The 20,215-nt window shown below is 36.0% G+C and overlaps 1 protein-coding gene across 3 annotated transcripts in view; it reads right to left on the minus strand.

Annotated features, from left to right (window-relative positions):
* Nucleotides 1-20,215, minus strand: part of Tbck (TBC1 domain containing kinase) — a 144,477-nt gene that overhangs the window by 105,204 nt on the left and 19,058 nt on the right. For all 3 annotated transcript variants that reach the window (XM_048456743.3, XM_048456744.3, XM_048456745.3), the window contains exons 4-10: nt 17,469-17,583; nt 15,919-15,992; nt 10,523-10,664; nt 8,159-8,219; nt 6,381-6,442; nt 5,180-5,241; nt 4,205-4,353 (exon numbers count right to left, since the gene is read on the minus strand). In XM_048456743.3, coding sequence (XP_048312700.3) covers nt 4,205-4,353; nt 5,180-5,241; nt 6,381-6,442; nt 8,159-8,219; nt 10,523-10,664; nt 15,919-15,992; nt 17,469-17,583 — 665 coding nt within the window. The remainder of the gene's footprint in view (nt 1-4,204; nt 4,354-5,179; nt 5,242-6,380; nt 6,443-8,158; nt 8,220-10,522; nt 10,665-15,918; nt 15,993-17,468; nt 17,584-20,215) is intronic.

A 20,215-nucleotide genomic window follows, 5' to 3' on the forward strand; every position in this document is an offset into this window, starting at 1 on the left:
GCATCCTGCGGTCCTACAAGCAGGCCACGTAATTTAATGAGCTGTGTGTCTGGACAGTGCTGGTCACACAATCATCCACCATAGTGGAACTGAAAAGCGAGGGTAAGCTGGAGCTGGCTGCTGCTTTAATTGTCAGCAGGTGCCTCGTGACTGTCAGGTTCTGATTCTTCTCTGTACCAGGTTGCCTCCTAAAAGTGACTAATGCATGAAGACAGTCAAGAGGCTGAGCTTGACAAAATTCTAGATGTACTTCCTACACTCAGAATGGAAGGAGAAATGCTACTGTACTCCTTTTCTTGTTGAGAAAGCATTTTCCCCTAGGAGAAACTCACATGCCAAACAGACATCCACTGTGATCCGATTAATCAAGTTTAGTTACAAGCCTGCTTCTTATATCAAGAGAAGCTAGGAAAGGAAAAATCTGGAAAGTTTACTTTCCATGTTAGAGGTTCAGAACAGGAATTTTTATACTTTACAGCAAGAAAGAAGTATGGGCAGAAAAATCTACATATCTATGAAGTGTTCCCTTACAAGTTAGAATATGACAATATGGACTTCCTACTGATAATATAGTAGTATATAGTAATATATAAATATATAGTAATATACTGATATATTACTTAAAACACATTACATAGAATATTAGTAATTTACAATTGACTTATATTTTAAATATTCAAGAATCTGTTGTGGAATATTAGTTTAAGGTGTGTTACATTTGTTTATGATGTAGAATATTTGTTTAATGATGCAAACCTATGTTACATTCTTTTTGTTTAACTCTGTAAAGTTGTGTGTGTTACTTTGCCTGTCTAAAACACCTGACTGGTCTAATAAAGTGCTGAATAGCCAATAGCTAGGCAAGAAAGAAAAATAGGCAGTGTAGCCAGGCAGAGAGAATAAACAGGAAGCAAAGAAAAGAGGAGGGAGAAAAACGACAAGAAGAGGAGGACTCCAGGGACCAGTCACCCAGCAACACAGTCAGTAAGGAGGAAAGGAAGAGATACAGAATAAAGAAAGATAAAAGCCCAGAGAAAAAAAGGATAATTGAAGGAAAGCTGGCTAGAAACAAGCCAAGCTAAGGCCCAGCATTCACAAGTAAGAATAAGTCTCTATGTTTGGCAGGTCCCCGAAGGACAAAGAATAACAATCAACCAACAACATTTTGGTGTACCAAATGTGAGGTTCAAATATCCACCTAGAGCCTGAGAAAGGTCAAAAAACAAAACACAAACAAACAAACAAAAGGACACGGCTCCTTCAACAAGTTCTGCTATACAGCAGAGCACTTCAACAGTCTTTTTCATGCTAAGTAGAAAAAATAAGCTAAGTAAAAAAGCACCTGCCACAGTGCAGGGCACCAACTTGCCATAGCTGGGAGGTTGAACATAGTTCCCCGCCATGCACCTCCGACCGGGCTGTGAGATGTGGGCTTGGCTCTCATGACCTGAGCAGCAGATGGAGACAGTTGCTAAAGATGTAGCGGCACTGTTTAGCAGAGTTGTTTTTGTTTGGCTCATGCCGACAAAAAGATTAGAGATATGCAGTAAAGACATATCTAGACAGAAAAAAAAAGCTCTAAACAGGTTCTAGAGTATTTAACAATATGCACAGGCTTAAGAAAAGAAAAAGGGGCAATGACAGTCATAGAAAATAGTTTAAAAATAATAAAGTCTTGGGGGCTCAGTTCAGTGCTCCAACGTGGGTCTCTGTCTCTATCTCCATCCATCGTCGGATGAAGGTTCCCTCTGATCCTAACTTCCTTGCTCACGTTCTCCCTCCTTCTGCTTCTCATTTGGACCTAGGGAGTTAAGTCCAGTGTTCCAATGTGGGTCTCTGTCTCTATCCCCATCCATCGCCAGATGAAGGTTCTGTGGTGATATACAAAATATTCATCAGTATGGTTATGGGTCAAGGCCAGTTCAGGCACCCTCCCTTCACCTTCCTAGTCCTGGAGGGAGGGGGAAGGAACTTGAACTTCCCAAAGGGCAGGAAACCCTGACTGCTCTTAGGACTGGAGAGGGAGGAGGAGAGGGAGTGGGGGGAATGGGAGGGTATTGGGAGAAGGGGCGGAAGTGGAAATTTTTATAAATTAATAAAAAATAAAAAATAATAAAGTCTTAAAGAGAGAAGCAAAGTAATATGAAAAAAAGAATAAAAGAATGAGCCATGTAGAGATGGGAAATACACAGTGAATCTGGACCCTGTATGTTGCTGTGTTGACTGTGACAAGCAAACAACAGCTGCAGACAGACAGGGCTTGTTAAGTGGACTGCTAAAATAAATTAGTCTATATAAGAATGCCTAAACTTTAAAATGGAAATCCAAACATGAATTGCTTTGGAGAAGATGTTTTCCATTTATTTTTATAGAAAATGAGAGGCTATGAGTTCCTTCAGGGTTAATATGGATCAGGTTTGGTCGGGGAAGACCTTCTGAATCTGGACAGGTGACATATATCAACAAAGGTTACACCTGGTCTTCCCAGGACTTAGCCTTTATCTCAGTTTTCTCAGGGATCCTTAAAGATGACTTTGCCTACAGACAAAAGGAAGCAGTCTAGAGAAAATGATGGCCACATTTCCAAGAGTTGGGGTGTGAGTAGTTGTTGGTTTTTTTGGTGGTTTATGGATGTTTGTTATCATTTAGAGGAATACAGGAATATAGGATAAAAAGACAACTATTAATCTCAGGTATTTTGTACTGGAATGGATTTTGGTATATTACTACAAATTTAGAGTTATTTTTGTTATACTGTATATATGTTTCTACTCTTATTTGGAGTTTTGTGCTTATGCAGCTAATTTAAAAATGCAATGGATAATTAAGAAATGAGGTACATAGTTAATCTATAATAATCAAACCTGTAGTTATATTAGGTATGTTTTCAAGGTTAAACAGGTATATTTTAGACAGATAAATGTTTTTCAAACACATTAAAGACTTATAGAATATGGCATTTAAGATGTATACTAACCTAAGATTTTCATGGCAATGATAATTGCTCCTGAAAGTATCAATTTAATTTATAAAAAGATGATGGGCATCAAAGAAACTCGATATAGAATTCACTTTCAATCTGAAAAAGACACAAGAAAAACTGTTCAACTTTGCTAATACAGAGTTGAACAGTCCTTCAAATTTCCTGTTTCACTGAAAAATATGCGAGATATTCTAGGCTTTTTGGCTGAAGATTCAGGCCCGAGTATTGCAGAACTTGGGGTGACTGTGCAGGCAGTCAGATGTTTCTGCTGTTAGGTAATATTACATTCTTTCGGTGCCTTTGATGGTGTTGAAAACTAAATATTTAATGTTATAGTTCTCCTTAGTTATGATAGGAAGCAAATTAGGTATGAAACTTTGAAATCACTAAGATAAGCTAGATAATGGAGTGTTGTCTCTGAATTTGCTAAATACAGATGGACTGAATATTGTAAATGTAATTCTTACTGAAAACTGTTTTTGTTGTATATAGTTTTATTATCTTAATGTTAAATAATTTCACTTTTATTTAGACAAAAGGGGGAAATGTTGTGGAATATTAGTTTAAGATATGTTACATTTGTTTATGCTGTGGAGTATTTGTTGAATGATGCAAAGATATGTTGCATTTTTTATGTTGTGTTTGTTTAACTCTGTAAAATCATGTTACTTTGCTTGCCTAAAATACTTGAATGGTCTAATAAAGAGATTGACAGCCAATATCAAGGCAGGAGAAAAGATAGGTGAGACTGCCAGGTAGAGAGAATAAATATGAGGAGAAAAAGAGAAGAGGAGGGAGAAAAAGAAGAAGGAGAGGAGGATGCCAGGGGCCAGCTACCCAGCAACACAGTCAGCTATTAAGTAAAAAGGAAAGAAAGAAATATAGAATAAAGAAAGGTAAAAGTCCAGAGGCAAATGGTAGCTGGGATAATTTAAATTAGAAAAGCTGGCTAGAAACAAGCCAAGCTAAGACCAAGCATTCATAAATAAGAATAACTCTCTATGTATTTACTTGAGAGCTTGGTGGTAGGCTCCCAAAGAACAAAGAGTAGAAAAAAAAGCCAACTACAAGAATCACCTCTCAGTTCCCTGACTTTTAACCACAAAACCCCACTAATGTAATATCTGTTACTAATGAATTCAAAAGTAAACAGGTTAAGGGCTTCTTTTGGAAACAAGGCTCTTTTGGAAACATATTATCACATGTTTTCTTCATCTTTACCTTTACACAAGTCATCAATATCCTCAGGCAGAGTTAAGTTGGCACATCGCAGAGAAGATGAAAACAGACTGGCAGGTTTGATAAAGGGAGTGTATAAAGGTGACACTTCACTGAAGACCTGGTCCTTCATTAATTCATCTGGGGTTGGCCTTGAGAAAACGATTTAAAATACGCAGCATGGATAAAAGCAGAAAATTTTCATACAAAATGTAATAGACTTTGAAAGTGGGAGGTAAAGTCTTAGATAACTCCTTGGCACAGAAAATAGCAAAGGCGCCCCCTTCAGCACAGTCTAGCTGTTGTGACTAAACAACTCAGTGCTGAATTACTTAAGTGTGTTAAACTGTTTGTGCCTTATCTTCTAAAAAAATCATTTCATAAACACCCCAAATTCTGTTGTAATACTATCCTTTGCCCCTACCATGGCTTGATAAAGTGCCTCTTCTAATGACAAATTAGAATATATTCTTTTCTAGCATGATATTTAGGAGGCTTAGAGTAGCTACATAATCTAAGGTGACACCATGAAATGAAAACAAAATGTCAAGGCAATCTTTCTCAATTTTTATCAGCAACTACAAACTTAACATTCTGCCAAGCTCAGTGTATAACACATAATGGCAACAAGCTTTTGTTATTATTCAAATGTCATCAGAGCTAAGAGTACTGGCATTCCTGTTTAGTTGATTTTCTTCTTGAGGCAAGGAGATGAATTAGAAACATTTTTTCATATACGCCAGTTTTATGACCACGATTTGACTTCTTTTATAGCAAAAAATTAACTTTGAATCACATTTATAATACTAGTATCATTTATGTACTACTGTATATAGAGCTATCATCCCCTGGTCCATCAGCCTCCCACCAAATACAGCACATGCATCTATGGTCCCCTAGTCCATCACTTTCCTATCAAATCAAATCAACTCTACATGAAAAGGTTCTCAGGAGAAGCCTAAAGTCTGAAGCAATCACCTTTTAGAAGGATGGAAGGTGAGGCACTTCTTCAAAATATTTGTCACATTTTCAGGAAGCTCCTAGCAAATAAAAATAGATAAATGATCAGTTATAGAAATATATTTTACTGAACTATTTAAATCTCCTAAGCTTTAATTAAAAATATCTTTATTTGGACTTTATTTAAATTTATAGCAATTTGTCACTCTGATAAAAATAAAAAGTCAGCATCTGCAGAGAAATAAGTATAGCTTTAATAGCTTGTTATTGTATCCTGATGTGAAAATAAACTTTCATAAACAGACTGTTCTGGTATAACTGTGTCCCTTCCTAAAATCAGGTCTTGAAACTTGATGCCATGTAGATGACATTAAGAGATGGTTTGCAGAGTGAACCTGCTACTTTCATTCTGCTAAACAGACATAGTTTCATAGTGCCTTCTGAATTCTTACATCTCTACTCATAGATTAGTGCAGTTCTCAGATGATATCGGAGAAGTTTCTTTGTGCAGCAAATGGAGGTTTAGGCAGAAACTGTTAACGTGCAGGATAAGCCATATGTCATAACCCCTCTGGCAAGGCTCAATGACTATTGTGAAAGAGTAGGTGGAAAGACTTTCAAAGCCATAGGTTGAGGAGCTAAATGGCTCCTAGTGAGGGGAGAGCCAGTTATTTGTAAGGGTTTGGCTCCTGGTAGAGAGACCATACTCTAGTGGACTGCCTCACACCCAGGAGTGTATGGGCCCCACAAATGGAGTTGATGGGTCATGAAAAGGGGGACACGAATTTGTAGAGGTAGGGAGATAGGGGTTGATCTGAAAGGAATTAGGGAAAGGAATTGGGTGTGAATATGATCAAAACCTTATAAGAAATTCTCAAGAAATTATAAAAGTAAAAACAAATAGCAATAAAAGAAGTGGGCCTGTAAAATATGATTAGGTCACAAGGGTCCTCATCTTGGGAGTAGGATTTTATCAAACACATTCACGCATCCACAACATTCTCCACCAGCCTGCTTTTCTGCTCTGTGAGGACAGAGTCCTCCCTCATCAGAAAACTGAACCTGTGGGAACCTTTACCTGACATTTCCAGACTAAAATACTCTGAGATGATATGTTTTATTCATGTCATATTTATTTACTAATTTATTTACTTATTTATCATTTATGACCCACTCTCAGATAGTCTGTTAGAACAGCCCAAACAGATGCACAACGAACCTTGATAATGTCCAGACAACCATGTTCTTCAGCTAGAACTACTATAGTGTCATCCACACAGCCTAAGAAAAAAGAAAGCCAGATGAGTGTGCACTGCTTCTGAATCTATCACAATAATCAGGTATGTTATGATACTATGATACAACATTTCCAAATATCATGTAGTTTTGGTGCTTAAGCTACTAAAATTTTTTTAAAATGAACTTTCCTTACATGTTTTGATAAAAACAGAGGCTTACCCACTCAATTTAGTTAAGCACAGGTACTAAAATACAGCAACTTAAATAGAGATATGGGAGAAATTTCAAGTAATTTTTAAAGGTACTCTTGTTTGCTGTGGAATATCTGTACACTGTATGAAGATATGTTTCTGTGATTGGCATAATAAAAAGCCCGAATGGCCAATAGCTAGGCAGGGGAGGACAGGCGGGACTTTCAAACCGAGAGAAGGAAACTGAGAACAGGAATTGAGGTGTGCTATTTCTCCAGCAGACACAGAGCAAGTCAGGTGTGCCCTACTAAGAAGAGGTAATCAAGCCATGTGGTAGAAAGTGGATTAATAGAAACAGGTTAATTTGAATGATAAGAGCTAGCAGGGTACAAGACTAAGCTAAGGCCAAGCTTTCATAATTAATAGTAGATCTTTGGGTCATTATTTGCAGGCTGGTGGTTCAAAGATAGTCCGATAAGAAAGCTTGTGATAGTTGTTTTTTCCTGATTACAAGAATAGTTTATTTTTATCACATGAGGTTTGAAGATTGCACCCATGTATCTCTGGGGATATAAAGTATACATTTAACTTAATAACCCTCCAAACTGTAGTGATATTTCCTTTGTATTTTAATAAATAAAACATGCCTGAAGATCATAAAATAAAATAGCCACCCTGGTCAGCCTTATAGACCAGACAGTGGTAACACACATCTTTAATCCCAGTAGCCACACTAGTTGCCATAGAAACCAGGTGGTAGTGGTGCAGGCCTTTAATTGCAGCACTAGAGAGGAATATAAAATGAGAGAAGACAGCTCTCAGGCACAGTCTCACTCTGAGATTCCTGGAGGCAGGATCACCAATTCAGATGGCTGTTTTGCTTTTCTGACTTTCAGGTTGAACCCCAATATCTGTCTCTGGGTTTTTTATTAATCAGGCTACACCAAATTCCTTGACGAGTGTAATATCTATTCTTGGTAAAAATTAAGCAATTTAGTTAAAATTCATTACTTTCAAATACTTAACTATTTCCACAAGTTTTATTATTTGTAAACTCAATTGCTGGACTGTTGATGTATTGAAGCTTTATATAAAATAGACTATCAGGTTTTCTCATGACCACAAATTTAACTTAGTCCAGTCTAAATTAGATCACATTTATTACTATAAATTTCAAACATAATATATATAAGCCAATTATAAAGAAAAATGAACACTATTCCTAGACTGTTCTTCATATATACAACTAGTCACATAGAAAGGTAGCTCAAAATTTAGACATGGTAGGTGGAAGTAGTTTTAAATTCTACTAGTTTGATTATACAAGACAGTTTACTTGACTAAATCATGAAACTAAGATTTCTTTCTATGCAGGTTCAAGTTCCTTCATGAATAAAGAAAACCACACATTTTAAAAGACACTTTTCATGATGCCGTGTGATGCTTACCTCACCATCAACCTGAAGACATACATTTCACTGTGCTAGGAGAACACTTCAATGCAGACAACAGCTGTTTCTATAGATTATGTTTATGGTTGAAATATAATCAAATACATGAAACTTACCTAAAGTAAGCAAAAATTTTAGTCTTTCAGAAATATCCAAGCTCTGAAACAATTTTCTTCCCTAAATAATGGGAAAATACAATGTTATTAATACTTAGAATTTTATTTCCCCAGGAATCTTTTTGTATCATAACTGAAGGTGATTTTATTGTCACTTCTATTTATCACCAGAGTTTTGTTGATTATTTAAATTAAGCTTGACCATAAAGAGCTACAGTTAAAATAACATTTTTAAGAGTTGTATAGTATATTATTTAAGCCACCTATATCTAACAATAATTAGATATAAATGGTATCCCAGGCACTGATTACTTCTGAGAACCACACATTCTTGATGGTTAGTTTTTCCAGATCACCAAATGTATCGTAAAAGACAGAGGTGGCCCTGAAGTCTACCCCTGGAATCCTTAGTTATGTGTCACATTTAAGTACTCTACTGTTCACACTGGTAACAACCCACAGCAGTTCCTCTTTCTCTCAAGCTACTTCAGACTGGCATTCTGTGTGTGTCAACAGTGCCTGAGTTTTTACGCCAGTGTAAGAATACAACAAAAAGGGCGGGCTGGAGAGATAGCTCAGTGGTGAAGAACACTGACTGCCCTTTGAGAGGTCCAAGCAACCACCTGGTAACTCATGCTCATCTGTAATGAGATCTGGTGCCCTCTTCTAGCCTGCAGGTATACATGCAGGCAGAATACTACACAGGGCTTACTGGAAGATTGTTTCATCATTGAGGGTATGCCCCTAAATGGGACAGTGGGACCATTTTTTTTTGTATGCACACACTCTCCCTCCCTTCTCTCTCTTTCTCTCTCTCATTCTCTTTTGCTCTCACTCTTGCTCTCTCTGGCTATGTGTGGGTGTGGGCATATGAATGCTGGTGCCCACAGAGGTCAGAGGCGTTGAAGTCCATGTGGCTGTAACTACAGATGGTTGTGAGCTGTTAGATACGGGTTCTGGAAACCAAATCTGGGTCTTCTGCAAGAGCAGTAAATGTTCTTAACTACTAAGACATCTTTGTAGCACTCTGCTTCTCCCTTTTCTCCTTCTAGCCACAAGGGGAGTAAACATCTCTACTGTCATATGCTGCCTCAACTCAGGAGCAGCAACATGCAAGTAATTATGGACTCGCAAATCTGTAAATATGAATCCAAATTAAGTCTTGTAAAGTTTGTTTGTTTGTAGTAACAGAAAGATAGTAGGGCTGAGAAGGTAGCTCAGGTAGATTGAGGCCTACCTAGCATGAATGAAGCCCTGGGTTTTAATTGTGAATAGTGGTATATAACTCTAATTCTAGCACCTGGGAGAGAAAGAAAAGGGCCTGGAATTCAAGATCAGCTTCAGTCATGAAAAATGTTCATGGATAACTTGGGCTGGAATAAAACCCTTTCTAAAAAAAAACAAAACAAAATATAAACTAATGTTCAATACCATCATATCACACAGCTGTGTCTTGTAACACCAACCTGAACTCAGAGTTCCACATTTGTTTGTTGCTATCAAGTTAAATCTCAAAAGCACAAAATGAAAAAAAAGTCAAACATTATTAACAATGATAAGAATAAATGGGTTACCTATTTCTCTCAAAATATTTGGAACATTCCATAGATAACAGAAATAATCGATGGGTGTTTTGTGAGTTTCTCAGTGCTATGTCAAAATTATCTGTGATATCAACACAGAAGTTGAAAAGATTTAGTTTCGTTCATAATTTCTGAGATTTCAGTTCATGCTTGGCATGTTCCAAGACTTTGGGCCTGAGGTAAAGCAGAATATCACGGAGGTAGAAGCACGCAATAGAGGAGTATTCTCACCTCATGGCAGTCGGAAAGAAACAGGGATGTGGGGTGGAAGGAGAACCAGTGGTAAGATTCCCTTGAAAGGCCTGAAACCAGTAACTAGTTTATACAAGTAGCAAAAACCTGAACATACTGAGAAATATGAAGATAAAAATGAAGAAAGGAACTGGGAAGGGGACTGGAGACGTGGCTCAACAGATAAAGCAGTGATGCTCTTGTAGAGGACCCAGGTTTGGTTCTAGCACTCAAATGGATGCTCATCACCGTCTGTAACTCTACTTCCAGAGGATTCAATGCACCATTCTGGCCTCTCTAGGCACCAGGCACACATAGTACGTCATATATGTATACTCATACACTCTTTCTTTCTAGCCCTGTCTCTGTCTCCCTCTCCCTCTCTATCTGATAAAATAGAAATAAAGTCAAATTGAAAGATAAGCCTTTTCTATTTATAGAGTCAATTTGCACAGAAAACTATTTCATTACTATATAATCTTTCTCTATATAAAGTAAACTCTAATGAACACACAGTCTTTTTATTAATTTAATACTTCTTTATACATACCACACAAAGCTCAAATAAAATTATCCCAAGAGACCACACATCTGATTTCGGGCCAGAAGGCAATGGTTTCTCACTTGGCACGTGATCAGTACTTTTGAAAATTCCTTGTGCAATTACCTCAGGTGCCAAATATGAGGGATACCTGTAACACAAGTGAAAATAACAAATGATTATAATGAGCTACAATGGTGATAGAAACAGTAGTACATTCGTAGTGCATGAGATGTAAAATTACTACACAAATAAATCCACAGAGATTACTAGAAAGATTCTTGAACTAATCATAGAAATACAGGCCTTTGTATCTAGGAATTGAAACTGAACAGACAGGGGTCCTAAATCATTTTTAAAACATCATATCTCTCTGTGGCATGTGTTTAGTTTCTTGTTCTTCTCTGTGATCATATCATATCATCATTACAGCAGGCCTCTGGTTCTTTTCTTTCCTCTGACCACTTGATCTGTTAATGGTGAATTGTTTCATCATTTGACCTTTGAAATAGGTAGTAATTATTTTCAACAGGTCCTAGTCTGCTTTGTTGTTACTGTGTTAAAACACTGGCCAAAAGCAACTTCGACAGGAAAAGGCTTACACCATTTTACAATTACACTCCATCCTTGAGGGATGAGAAGAAGTTCAAGCATGAACTGACAGAGTCCATGGAATAATGCGGCCTACTGATTTGCTCTACTTGCTTTTTTCATACAAGACCACCGCCTCAGGAGTGCTGCCACCCACAGTGAGCGTGGCCTTCTCACAGCACCTGTTAATCAGGAAACTGACTTACAAACTTGCCTAAAGGAGACAATCTTCAGTTAAGATTCTCTTTTCTCAGATGTCTTTAGCTTGTGTCAGTTGATAAAAACCTAACCAACACAAATGACCCCTTATCAACTTGATATGCAAAAACATCACTATTAAATTATAATAAAATAATAATTTCCTTTCTTGTTTATCCCCAAAAATCTGATGTTAATAATGTAATATAAAACAGTATAATTTTAAAAGTTTAAACGTTTTAAAACTTTAAAACATTCAAATACTTTTATGTACATATTTTCCAGGGATGTGCACTTAGTGTTGGATAACCAATTGGTGTTCTCTTCCCTTGGGAAGGCTATTTCTCCTGATTCCAGAATATCTTACTGTTTGTAGTTCTGTGTCTAGGGTAGAAACCTCATGAGTTTTCCTCCTTCCATGTCAACATGTCTATTGGTGTTATCCTTATTCAAGCCATGTTTAGATAGCCCTGTTGGTGAGACTTCATGGGTATAGTATATAGATTGCATAGGTTATATTTATATATTTAGAAATGCACACAGACATAAATACATATGTAGCAAAAATTAAAGAACAAAAGGCCATGACTTTGAAAACATGGGTGGGTGGTAATGTAGGATTTGGAGAGAGAAAAGAAAAGGGGAAAATGATAAAATCATATAATTGGAAAAATTCAAACACTTTGAAAGTTCAGTCTCTTAAAAATCCAACATCAACTTAAAGTTCAAAGTCTCTCAATCATGGGTTTCTATAAAATAATAATTAAGTCATGGTCTTATTCCAAGGAGGAAGAACCAGCACATAGTAATAATCAGATCCAAGGAAAGACAAAATTCAACATAATAAATACCTCAGTATCCAAGACTACTATGAACCTAGAACTGAATTATTGGGCACAGCATGTAGACATTTTCTATTTTAGTATCGTGTGGCTGTGTGTTTCTCAAATTTAGTCATGAGCACCGTAATCTGGATTTTTTCACTTCATTTACATTATTTTACAACAATAACTCTATGCAAAATACATGCAAATATATGTGATGTCCCTTCCTCATAATATCATCCAGATTTCTTATTTATATGTAAAATATAACTCATTTAAGTCTAGATAGGTAACTTGAATGAAACTAGTTTACTAAATTGTTAAATCATTATTTATCAGAATGATCTTAATATTCTTTTAATGTACTCATGTATTCCTCTTATATAAAAATGTGTAGATGCCATTTTGCCCTCAATGATAATACTGTTTTATAAGTGAACATGCGTTGTCTGTAAAAGTACTAAAGTCTGTAGGTGGAGGCTGCTTGTTTGTTTCCTAGGCACCCAAACCCGAGAAAAATCACACAGAAACTGTATTAACTACAACACTGCTTGGCTAATAGCTTAGGCATATTCCTGGCTAACTCTTATATCTTATATTTATGTATTTTTATTAATCTGTGTATCGCCACGAGGGTGTGGCCTATTGGTAAGATTCCAGTGTTGTGGCATCTTTCTCCTGCAGCAGCAACATCATGTCTCCCTGACCCCACCTACTGTCTCTATATATCTCTGTTAGGATTTCCTACCTGGCTTTATTCTCTAAGCCATTGGCCAAAGCAGCTTCTTTATTAACCGATGGAGAAAAAAAAAATCATATTCACAGCATACAGAGGGAAAGTCTAATGAAAAAGCACACGACGTAATGGTCTAGCATGTGTCCCACTCTTTGAACAGTGCTTTTTTGTTTTGAAGCCCCAGAGAGAGCCTTATACATGCTCCACAATTGCTCTTCCCCAACAAAACCTGTGCTTTAATTTCAGTAAAATCTGACTTGGCTTTCTTCTTCTGTAGAAAAGAATGATAATGCCCACCACACAAAACTGTTGTAAATATTAATAGATAAAGATGCTCTACAAAAATAGAATGTGTGATATAAACCTGATGTTGTACTTTCATCATCATCATCATCATCACCATGCTATATCTAAAGGTAAATTATTCACTTTTATTCCTGACTTCCAACATATGAATTGAAAATCATAGTACAGTTAATGAAAAGCCAAACAAAGCTATAATTAAATTGGCACACCAAAAACTTTGGACATAAGCATAGAGGTAACCCTTGTTCTAAAAATTCTGGGTTCCCTTTAACCAGACAGAAATTCATAAACATCCTAAAAATTGCTCTTTAATGGAGGGCATTGTCTTTCAGCAACTTACTTTTAAGTGTCCCATTCTAACACTCAATGAAATTTACCATAACTTCACTTTGAACATGGCTGGTAAGGTAAATACAAATGGCTTTTATCATTTGCAGTTTTAACAGGGCACTAAGCTACTGTCTAATCAAAATTAATGCCCAATTTCTAACTCCTTCCAATATTTCTAAGCAGATGGTAACACTTACATTCCTTAATATCTGTCACTGGCATCAACTGTGAGTCTCCTCTGAAGTAAAGGCTCTTTCTGGCCTCGCTGTTTGATCACTTATTTTATTTTTCCTGGCTAAGGTTTCACACTTTGTGCTTTATAGCTTTCAGTAAGATTCTTTGAAACTCAGACTTCAAAGCAAGTTGTGCTGAATGCTAACACAAGACCAGGTCTACAAAAGCATGTAAACCCAAATGATTGATACACCATAAAAATTCACTTTTATTTATCACCAAAACCTAATGTAATCTTAAATGTAAGTCAGAAACTTAAAGTAACTTTTGTGTTATTTTTAGCTTTCTTTGATAGAAATTGATTTAGAGAAAATGCAGACGTAATAGTAGTCATGTTTACTATAGATCTTTATGGCAAATGGTAATGATAATTCAATGAAGAAGCTTGAACTTAACTAAGAACTTATAATAAAAAGGATCTTTTATTCCAGAAGAACTTGTTAGCTATTTTTTGTTTGTTTGTTAAGACAGGGTTTCTCTGTATAGCTTTAGAGGATATCCTGGAACTCGCTCTGTAGACCACGCTGGCCTTGAATTCACAGAGATCTGCCTGTTTCTGCCTCCCAAGTCCTGGGATTAAAGTGTGCGCCATCACTGCCCGACATTTGTTAACTATTGCTGTATCATTTTTATGTTTCTGAATAAAATTGTTCTCTACCATTGAATGTATGTGAAATGTTAAGTTTATGAATTTGTATCTTAATAAGTAAACCATCAGTACAGAAAATTTGCCCATTAAAGAATAAGTTGCTTGAGGTCAAGAACTAATATTACCTTTATGCATAAAATAAATAAAGAACAGAAAGTACTCAATAAATGTTCCCTTACTGACTAAAGTCTCAATAGCCTGGATTATACAGTGAGTTCCAGACCAGTGAGAGACAATAGTACAAACCAATAAACAAACTAACCAAAAATAAAAAACCTACAGGCCAGGCATGGTGGAACACACCTTCATCCAGCACTCTGGAAGCAGAAGCAGTGGATCTCTGTGAGTTTGAGGCTAGTTTGGTCTATACAACAAGTTCTAGGACAGTCAGGGATGTGTAGAGAGAATCTGTTTCAAAAAGGCAAAAGAAAAAAAGGAAAAAAGAAACCTACAATCTAAGTTTTTAGAATAAAAAGGAAATTTTCCAAAAATCTAAAACTTTAATCAATATTCTACTTTGAAATTTTTCTCCACGAGACTCCTGGTACTAGTGTGGAGGACTGATTTTTGAGAGTCCATGGAGCAAACACAAAGGAATACTACTAAAAACTGCCACACTGCATGTGAATAAATATGATTAAGATTTCTAGGTTAGATAAGTTTGGTTTGGTCATTTTCATCATTATTCTGAAGCTATGTAGGAGAAGTCCCTATTGTGAAATGTAAGCGTAAGTTTTAGGGATAAGAAGCCAATGTCTACTCAGGCTGCCACAAAAATATCAGACATACACAAACTCAAGCACAGGAACTGTGAGACAGTTTCAATACAGTGAATTGTTAATGTGGAGAAGCTGAAGGACATCAGAAACCCTTTTACTGATTTTTTTGTTAAAAATAATGTAGATTTAAAGGAAAGAATTTCATTATGAAAATGTTTTAGAGGAATCATACAATAATACAGCCATCTCTATCAGAAACATATATCTAAATATAGCATGAAATAAAATTCCACTCATTTCTCATAAGACAGGATACATCTGGAATTTCACACCAGAAGCAATTAAATAGACCTCTTTACTATACATGTAATTTATCCCATTACCTCCAATACCCACAATGAATCAACTTGAATTTAAAAATACACTTCTATCTTTGGGAACTAGGAACTAAATAAACATAAAACATTAAACTGAAAGTAAAGCAACTAATGTTTTCCAGCCTATCATTAAGAATCTAGTCTGCTTTCTTACCTTACACCACTTAATTCTTACTGAAATGCAATTAATTAAGGAATATCATAAGGTAAACACAGCCAGTGATTTGTGACTCTTTGTTTCTGTTCTGTTAAAGATCAATTCCGGAATCTTTGGGATACTGGGGAAATACTCATTGTCTAGTTGCTGACGAAGTATATAGAAAAATAAAATGTAGTAAAGAAAGAAAACTGTTTTCATGTCAAGAACCACCAACCACATATATACTATCAACGTTCATCAAGGGTAAGATAGAATTCAAAATAGAGGAAAACAATCTTTACCCTATTGGGAAATCAACATCATCACCATGAGCTGTCATGTGATAAAGTCCAAATTTAGCCAGTTTAATATGACCCTACAATGAAAAAAGAGAAAATCACTATAAAATATATTAATACAAATGACAAAGAAAATTATCAATATAAGTTTTATAAATAAGATAACTGAATAAAAGGGGAAAAAACTTGTCCTAGGTATGGTAGAGGAAAAAGTACATTGTAGATAAAAGGGAAAGCAGAGCAGAGACATCTGGGAGAATCAGGAATACACATAACCAGACTGAGTTGGGCCATGTGGGGGTGTAGAGGGAGGAGAGGAGAGAGAAGGGAAGAAGGCACAGCAGCCACAAGTCCCAGAGCAGATGGAAAAGAAGGCCAAGTAACCAAAACAGTTGGTTACATAGAGAAGTACACACACACACACACACACACACACACACACCCCAAGTCGAGTATATACCACAAGGTGCCCGAGGATACCAGAAGAGGGCATCAGATTCTTTGGAACTGTAGCTATTTAGAAATGTTAATTCTTAGTGTAAAAAGTTCACAGTTAAAAAAAAATCAAGATTTTTATAAATTTTCTAAATTTCTAAGTATCTTTTTGTTGTTCAAAATTAATAATAGTCACTAATGTGAGCTCAATAAAAGGTAAGCATAACGTTTATGTCTCTTAAAATTTTCTTTTTTAGGCTTACGTTTCTTTTCGTAAAGCTGATTTTAAACATTTGTCCACTCAAGAATCACTCAGCATTACAAATTGTGCATGACAACAACCTTGCTTGGTTATGGCAATGATGTTTCACTGCTATAAGACAGAAATTAACAAATGCTGCTTTCTCCTTTGTGATTTTTAATCCCATAGGGTAGCTACATTAAACTTTGAGACTCAGAAAATAATTATATAGGAATAATTGTCCCTTAAGTTTCCCAGAAGCTGTTTCTACACTTACAAGAAATTTAAATTATAATTATTCATGATAATATGCCACTTTGCTGCTCATTAGTGTAGCAGGGCTTTAATACATTATTAATGTCGTGTAGGATTTCTAAAAAGAGAAGAAGCAATCTCACAGAAAAGGGGGCTAGGTATGAGCAGCAGGCAAATGCAATCTATGAAATGGAAGAAGGAAGAATACTGAGGTAAAACAACACAACTGTGTATATGATAACAGCATTCCACATGACTGGCCAGCAATGTTGTCTTAAGATGTAAGGAACTGAAAAGCAGGAACATGCTGGGAAGCCATGTGACAGATCCTTAGTGGTTTCTGTCATGTTGTGGCTATCAAGCTCAATTCACATAAGACATAGCCCTTAGGGGAAAAAATGAGTGGATAAAATAAAACATGAAATAAGCCTGATGCAGTGGAGAATAATCCATCAATAGAATTGTTAAAGTTTTTTTGTTTGCCACAAATACATCATTTTCATACAATTATTACAAATATTCTGAAACATATTATTAGTCTTTGTTTCTCTGATTAATGCAGGATTTCAGTGTCTTTCATTCTCAAGTAACATAAAACTATCTATTATTAGCTGAAAATTACCTTTCGATCCAACAGGATGTTATGAGGAGACAGTGCCCGGTGTACTATGCCATGCTTGTTCAAGTACTGTAAGCCCTGAAGTACCTCAAATGCTATGCACAAAACCTTTGTATAGCTAGAAAGAAAACAAAAAAAAAATCAGAGATCAATTACAAGGTAAATAAAGTCCGTTTCAAGGGAAATGAGTTGTAATAAAAGCATTCAGTAATGCTTTGTTGTACCTCTTCCATTCAGAGAAAGTGGAGCACGTACATCTTCAAAATATCTACTTCCCTGGGTGGTAGTGGCACATACCTTTAATCCCAGCACTTGGTAGTCAGAGGCAGGGGTATCTCTGTGAGTTCGAGGCCAGCCTGGTCTACAGAGTGAGTTCCAGGACAGGCACAGAGAAATCCCATCTCAAAAAACCAAACGTGTGTACATATATTTATGTACATATATGTGACATATGTATAAACACATATCTACTTCTACATATTTCTGATTATAACGTTTTGTTGTGCTATAGAATCTTACAGTTTGGACTACAATAAAAACCATCTTTCTTTTTCCAAGAAGGTATTAATTTGGGTGGTATACACTACTTATAGCAGAATAGGGTGTGTTTGTCACTGACCAGCCTGGTGTCTTACCAAAGTACCAGTAATATTTAAAATATCTGAACCAAATCAATGAAAACCATTGAATCTATCAAAAATAACCTAAGTCCATGAAAATAAAATATATTTTATATACTATATACACACTACATATTTCCATATGAACTCATAAAACTACTTCCAGTAATTTCTGATTTATTAAACACTGGCTTTAATTCTTGGCCTATTTTCTCTAAGCCAATCTCATAGAGAGACCCATTTTCTTTATTGTTTTTCCTGTCTTTCTTCCATTGTTCTTCCCTAAGTTTCTTTAATATGTACAGAAAAGTACAGAGAAATCATTCAATTCAATTCCAACTACTAATATTTTTAATAGAAGGTTTTACATTTAAAAATTAATATCTGGATGCAATGATAAAAGGTAAACTTTGAAAGAACTATAGATGCTGAGGCAATAGAAAAGATGAAGTGAAATATTTTTTTTTCAGACAGGGTTTCTGTGTGTTATGGCCCTGGTTGCCTTCGAACTCTGTAGACCAGGCTGGCCTTGAACTCACAGAAATCTGACTGTCTCAGCCTCCTGAGTGTTGGAATTAAAGGCCTTCAAAATCATTAAGAATTGTTAAGTAGGAAACATAAGAAACTTTTAAAAAGCAAATAGCAAGTAACTGATGAGGATGTACACATATCAATTATTATGTTGAATGCTAATGGTGCTACTTAACCAACTAAATGATAAAATGATAAGAACTGAGATTCAAGTATACCTGGCTGGAAAAAAACACTAAAAAATACATAGGTTATAGGAAAAAGAGTGATTAATACATCAGGGCTTTGCGGACTAAAAAGGACTATAAGGAAAGGTTGAGGCTATTGGAATTGTTCTACTTATAGTTGATGAGACATTGTTTATCAAACTGTTTAACTGTACATTAACAGGTTAAATCCTAAACTATGAGAATTAGGCCTCAATGAAACGTACTTAAAAATAGTAAGATGAATAAATTTTCTTTAAAAATAATTACTAAAACTTGACCCTCTTTCTTAAATTAAAAGAACAAGAAAGAATAAGGATTTAAAAGTTGAGATAGTCTCTTCTCTTAGGTCATTTCAGCTAACTAACAAAACCTGCATAGCAATGAGAAGCCTTCTAAGCTGTTGGTGAGGGCAGTTCAACTCCCAAAACAACATAAGCTATTGTTTCCCATGAATACTTCTCAGCAGTTGAAGGCCAGCGATTATTGCTGAAGAAACAGCACACTTAGAACACAGGACTCGGTTCATTCAAGCCAGATGTAACATGAAAGTCTCCTTCCTGTGGTCTTGCTTTCAGATACCAGAAAGTACTGTGTAAACTGCCAAGGGAGGAACACAATAGCTCTACCCAGCTGTGATACTCATGAACCACAATGACCAGCATTGCAAGATATATGTAAAGGTGCAAATCTTGATGGTTATCAACAGTTGTCTAAGTGGACATAAGGACCACTCAGCAGGAGGAGAATAGTGTCTAGTACAGAAAACTTAGCCAAATACGCAGGACTAGTGAGGTCACGGATCATAGGAGAGACTCTACCACTACACTTTAGTAGACTAGCACAATTCCTTAACTACTTGCTAAAAGCTATCCTCATTCCGAGAGAAAAGTATAGCTCTCACTCCTCATCAGAAGAACTTGTCTCTTCTCTACAGTAAATGGGACCCATTACAGAAAGTGGAGACAAGGTAGAGATCAACAGATGGTGGGAGACAGCACCAGTGGACATATATCAATAGATATGCTAATGAGGAAGGGGTAAACTCTCCCAGGGTCCCAGCCCTCCATAGAGAACTACAGGTGACTGACAGTTGAGAGATTTAGCCTTCCTTGGAGATGACTGCCCTTATTAGTTATCTAATATAACTTAGTTAGCCCTGAAGTCATATACACACAAATAACAAAAAATGTACTCAACAGGCTGTATTTACATATTTGTGCATATATTTATATGTAACAGTAATAATTAAAAAAGAGGCTACTATTTGAAAATGGGGGATATAAGAGGAGCTGAAGGGAAGGAAGAAAGGGGGAAGTTATGTAAATATATTTTAATTAAAACATAGAAAATGTTTTAAATGACAAAAACATAGTTTAAGCATCTCATTTGC

This window comes from Myodes glareolus, chromosome 17 (assembly GCF_982192425.1).
Source record: "Myodes glareolus chromosome 17, mMyoGla1.1, whole genome shotgun sequence".
NCBI classification, from domain to species: Eukaryota; Metazoa; Chordata; class Mammalia; order Rodentia; family Cricetidae; genus Myodes; species Myodes glareolus.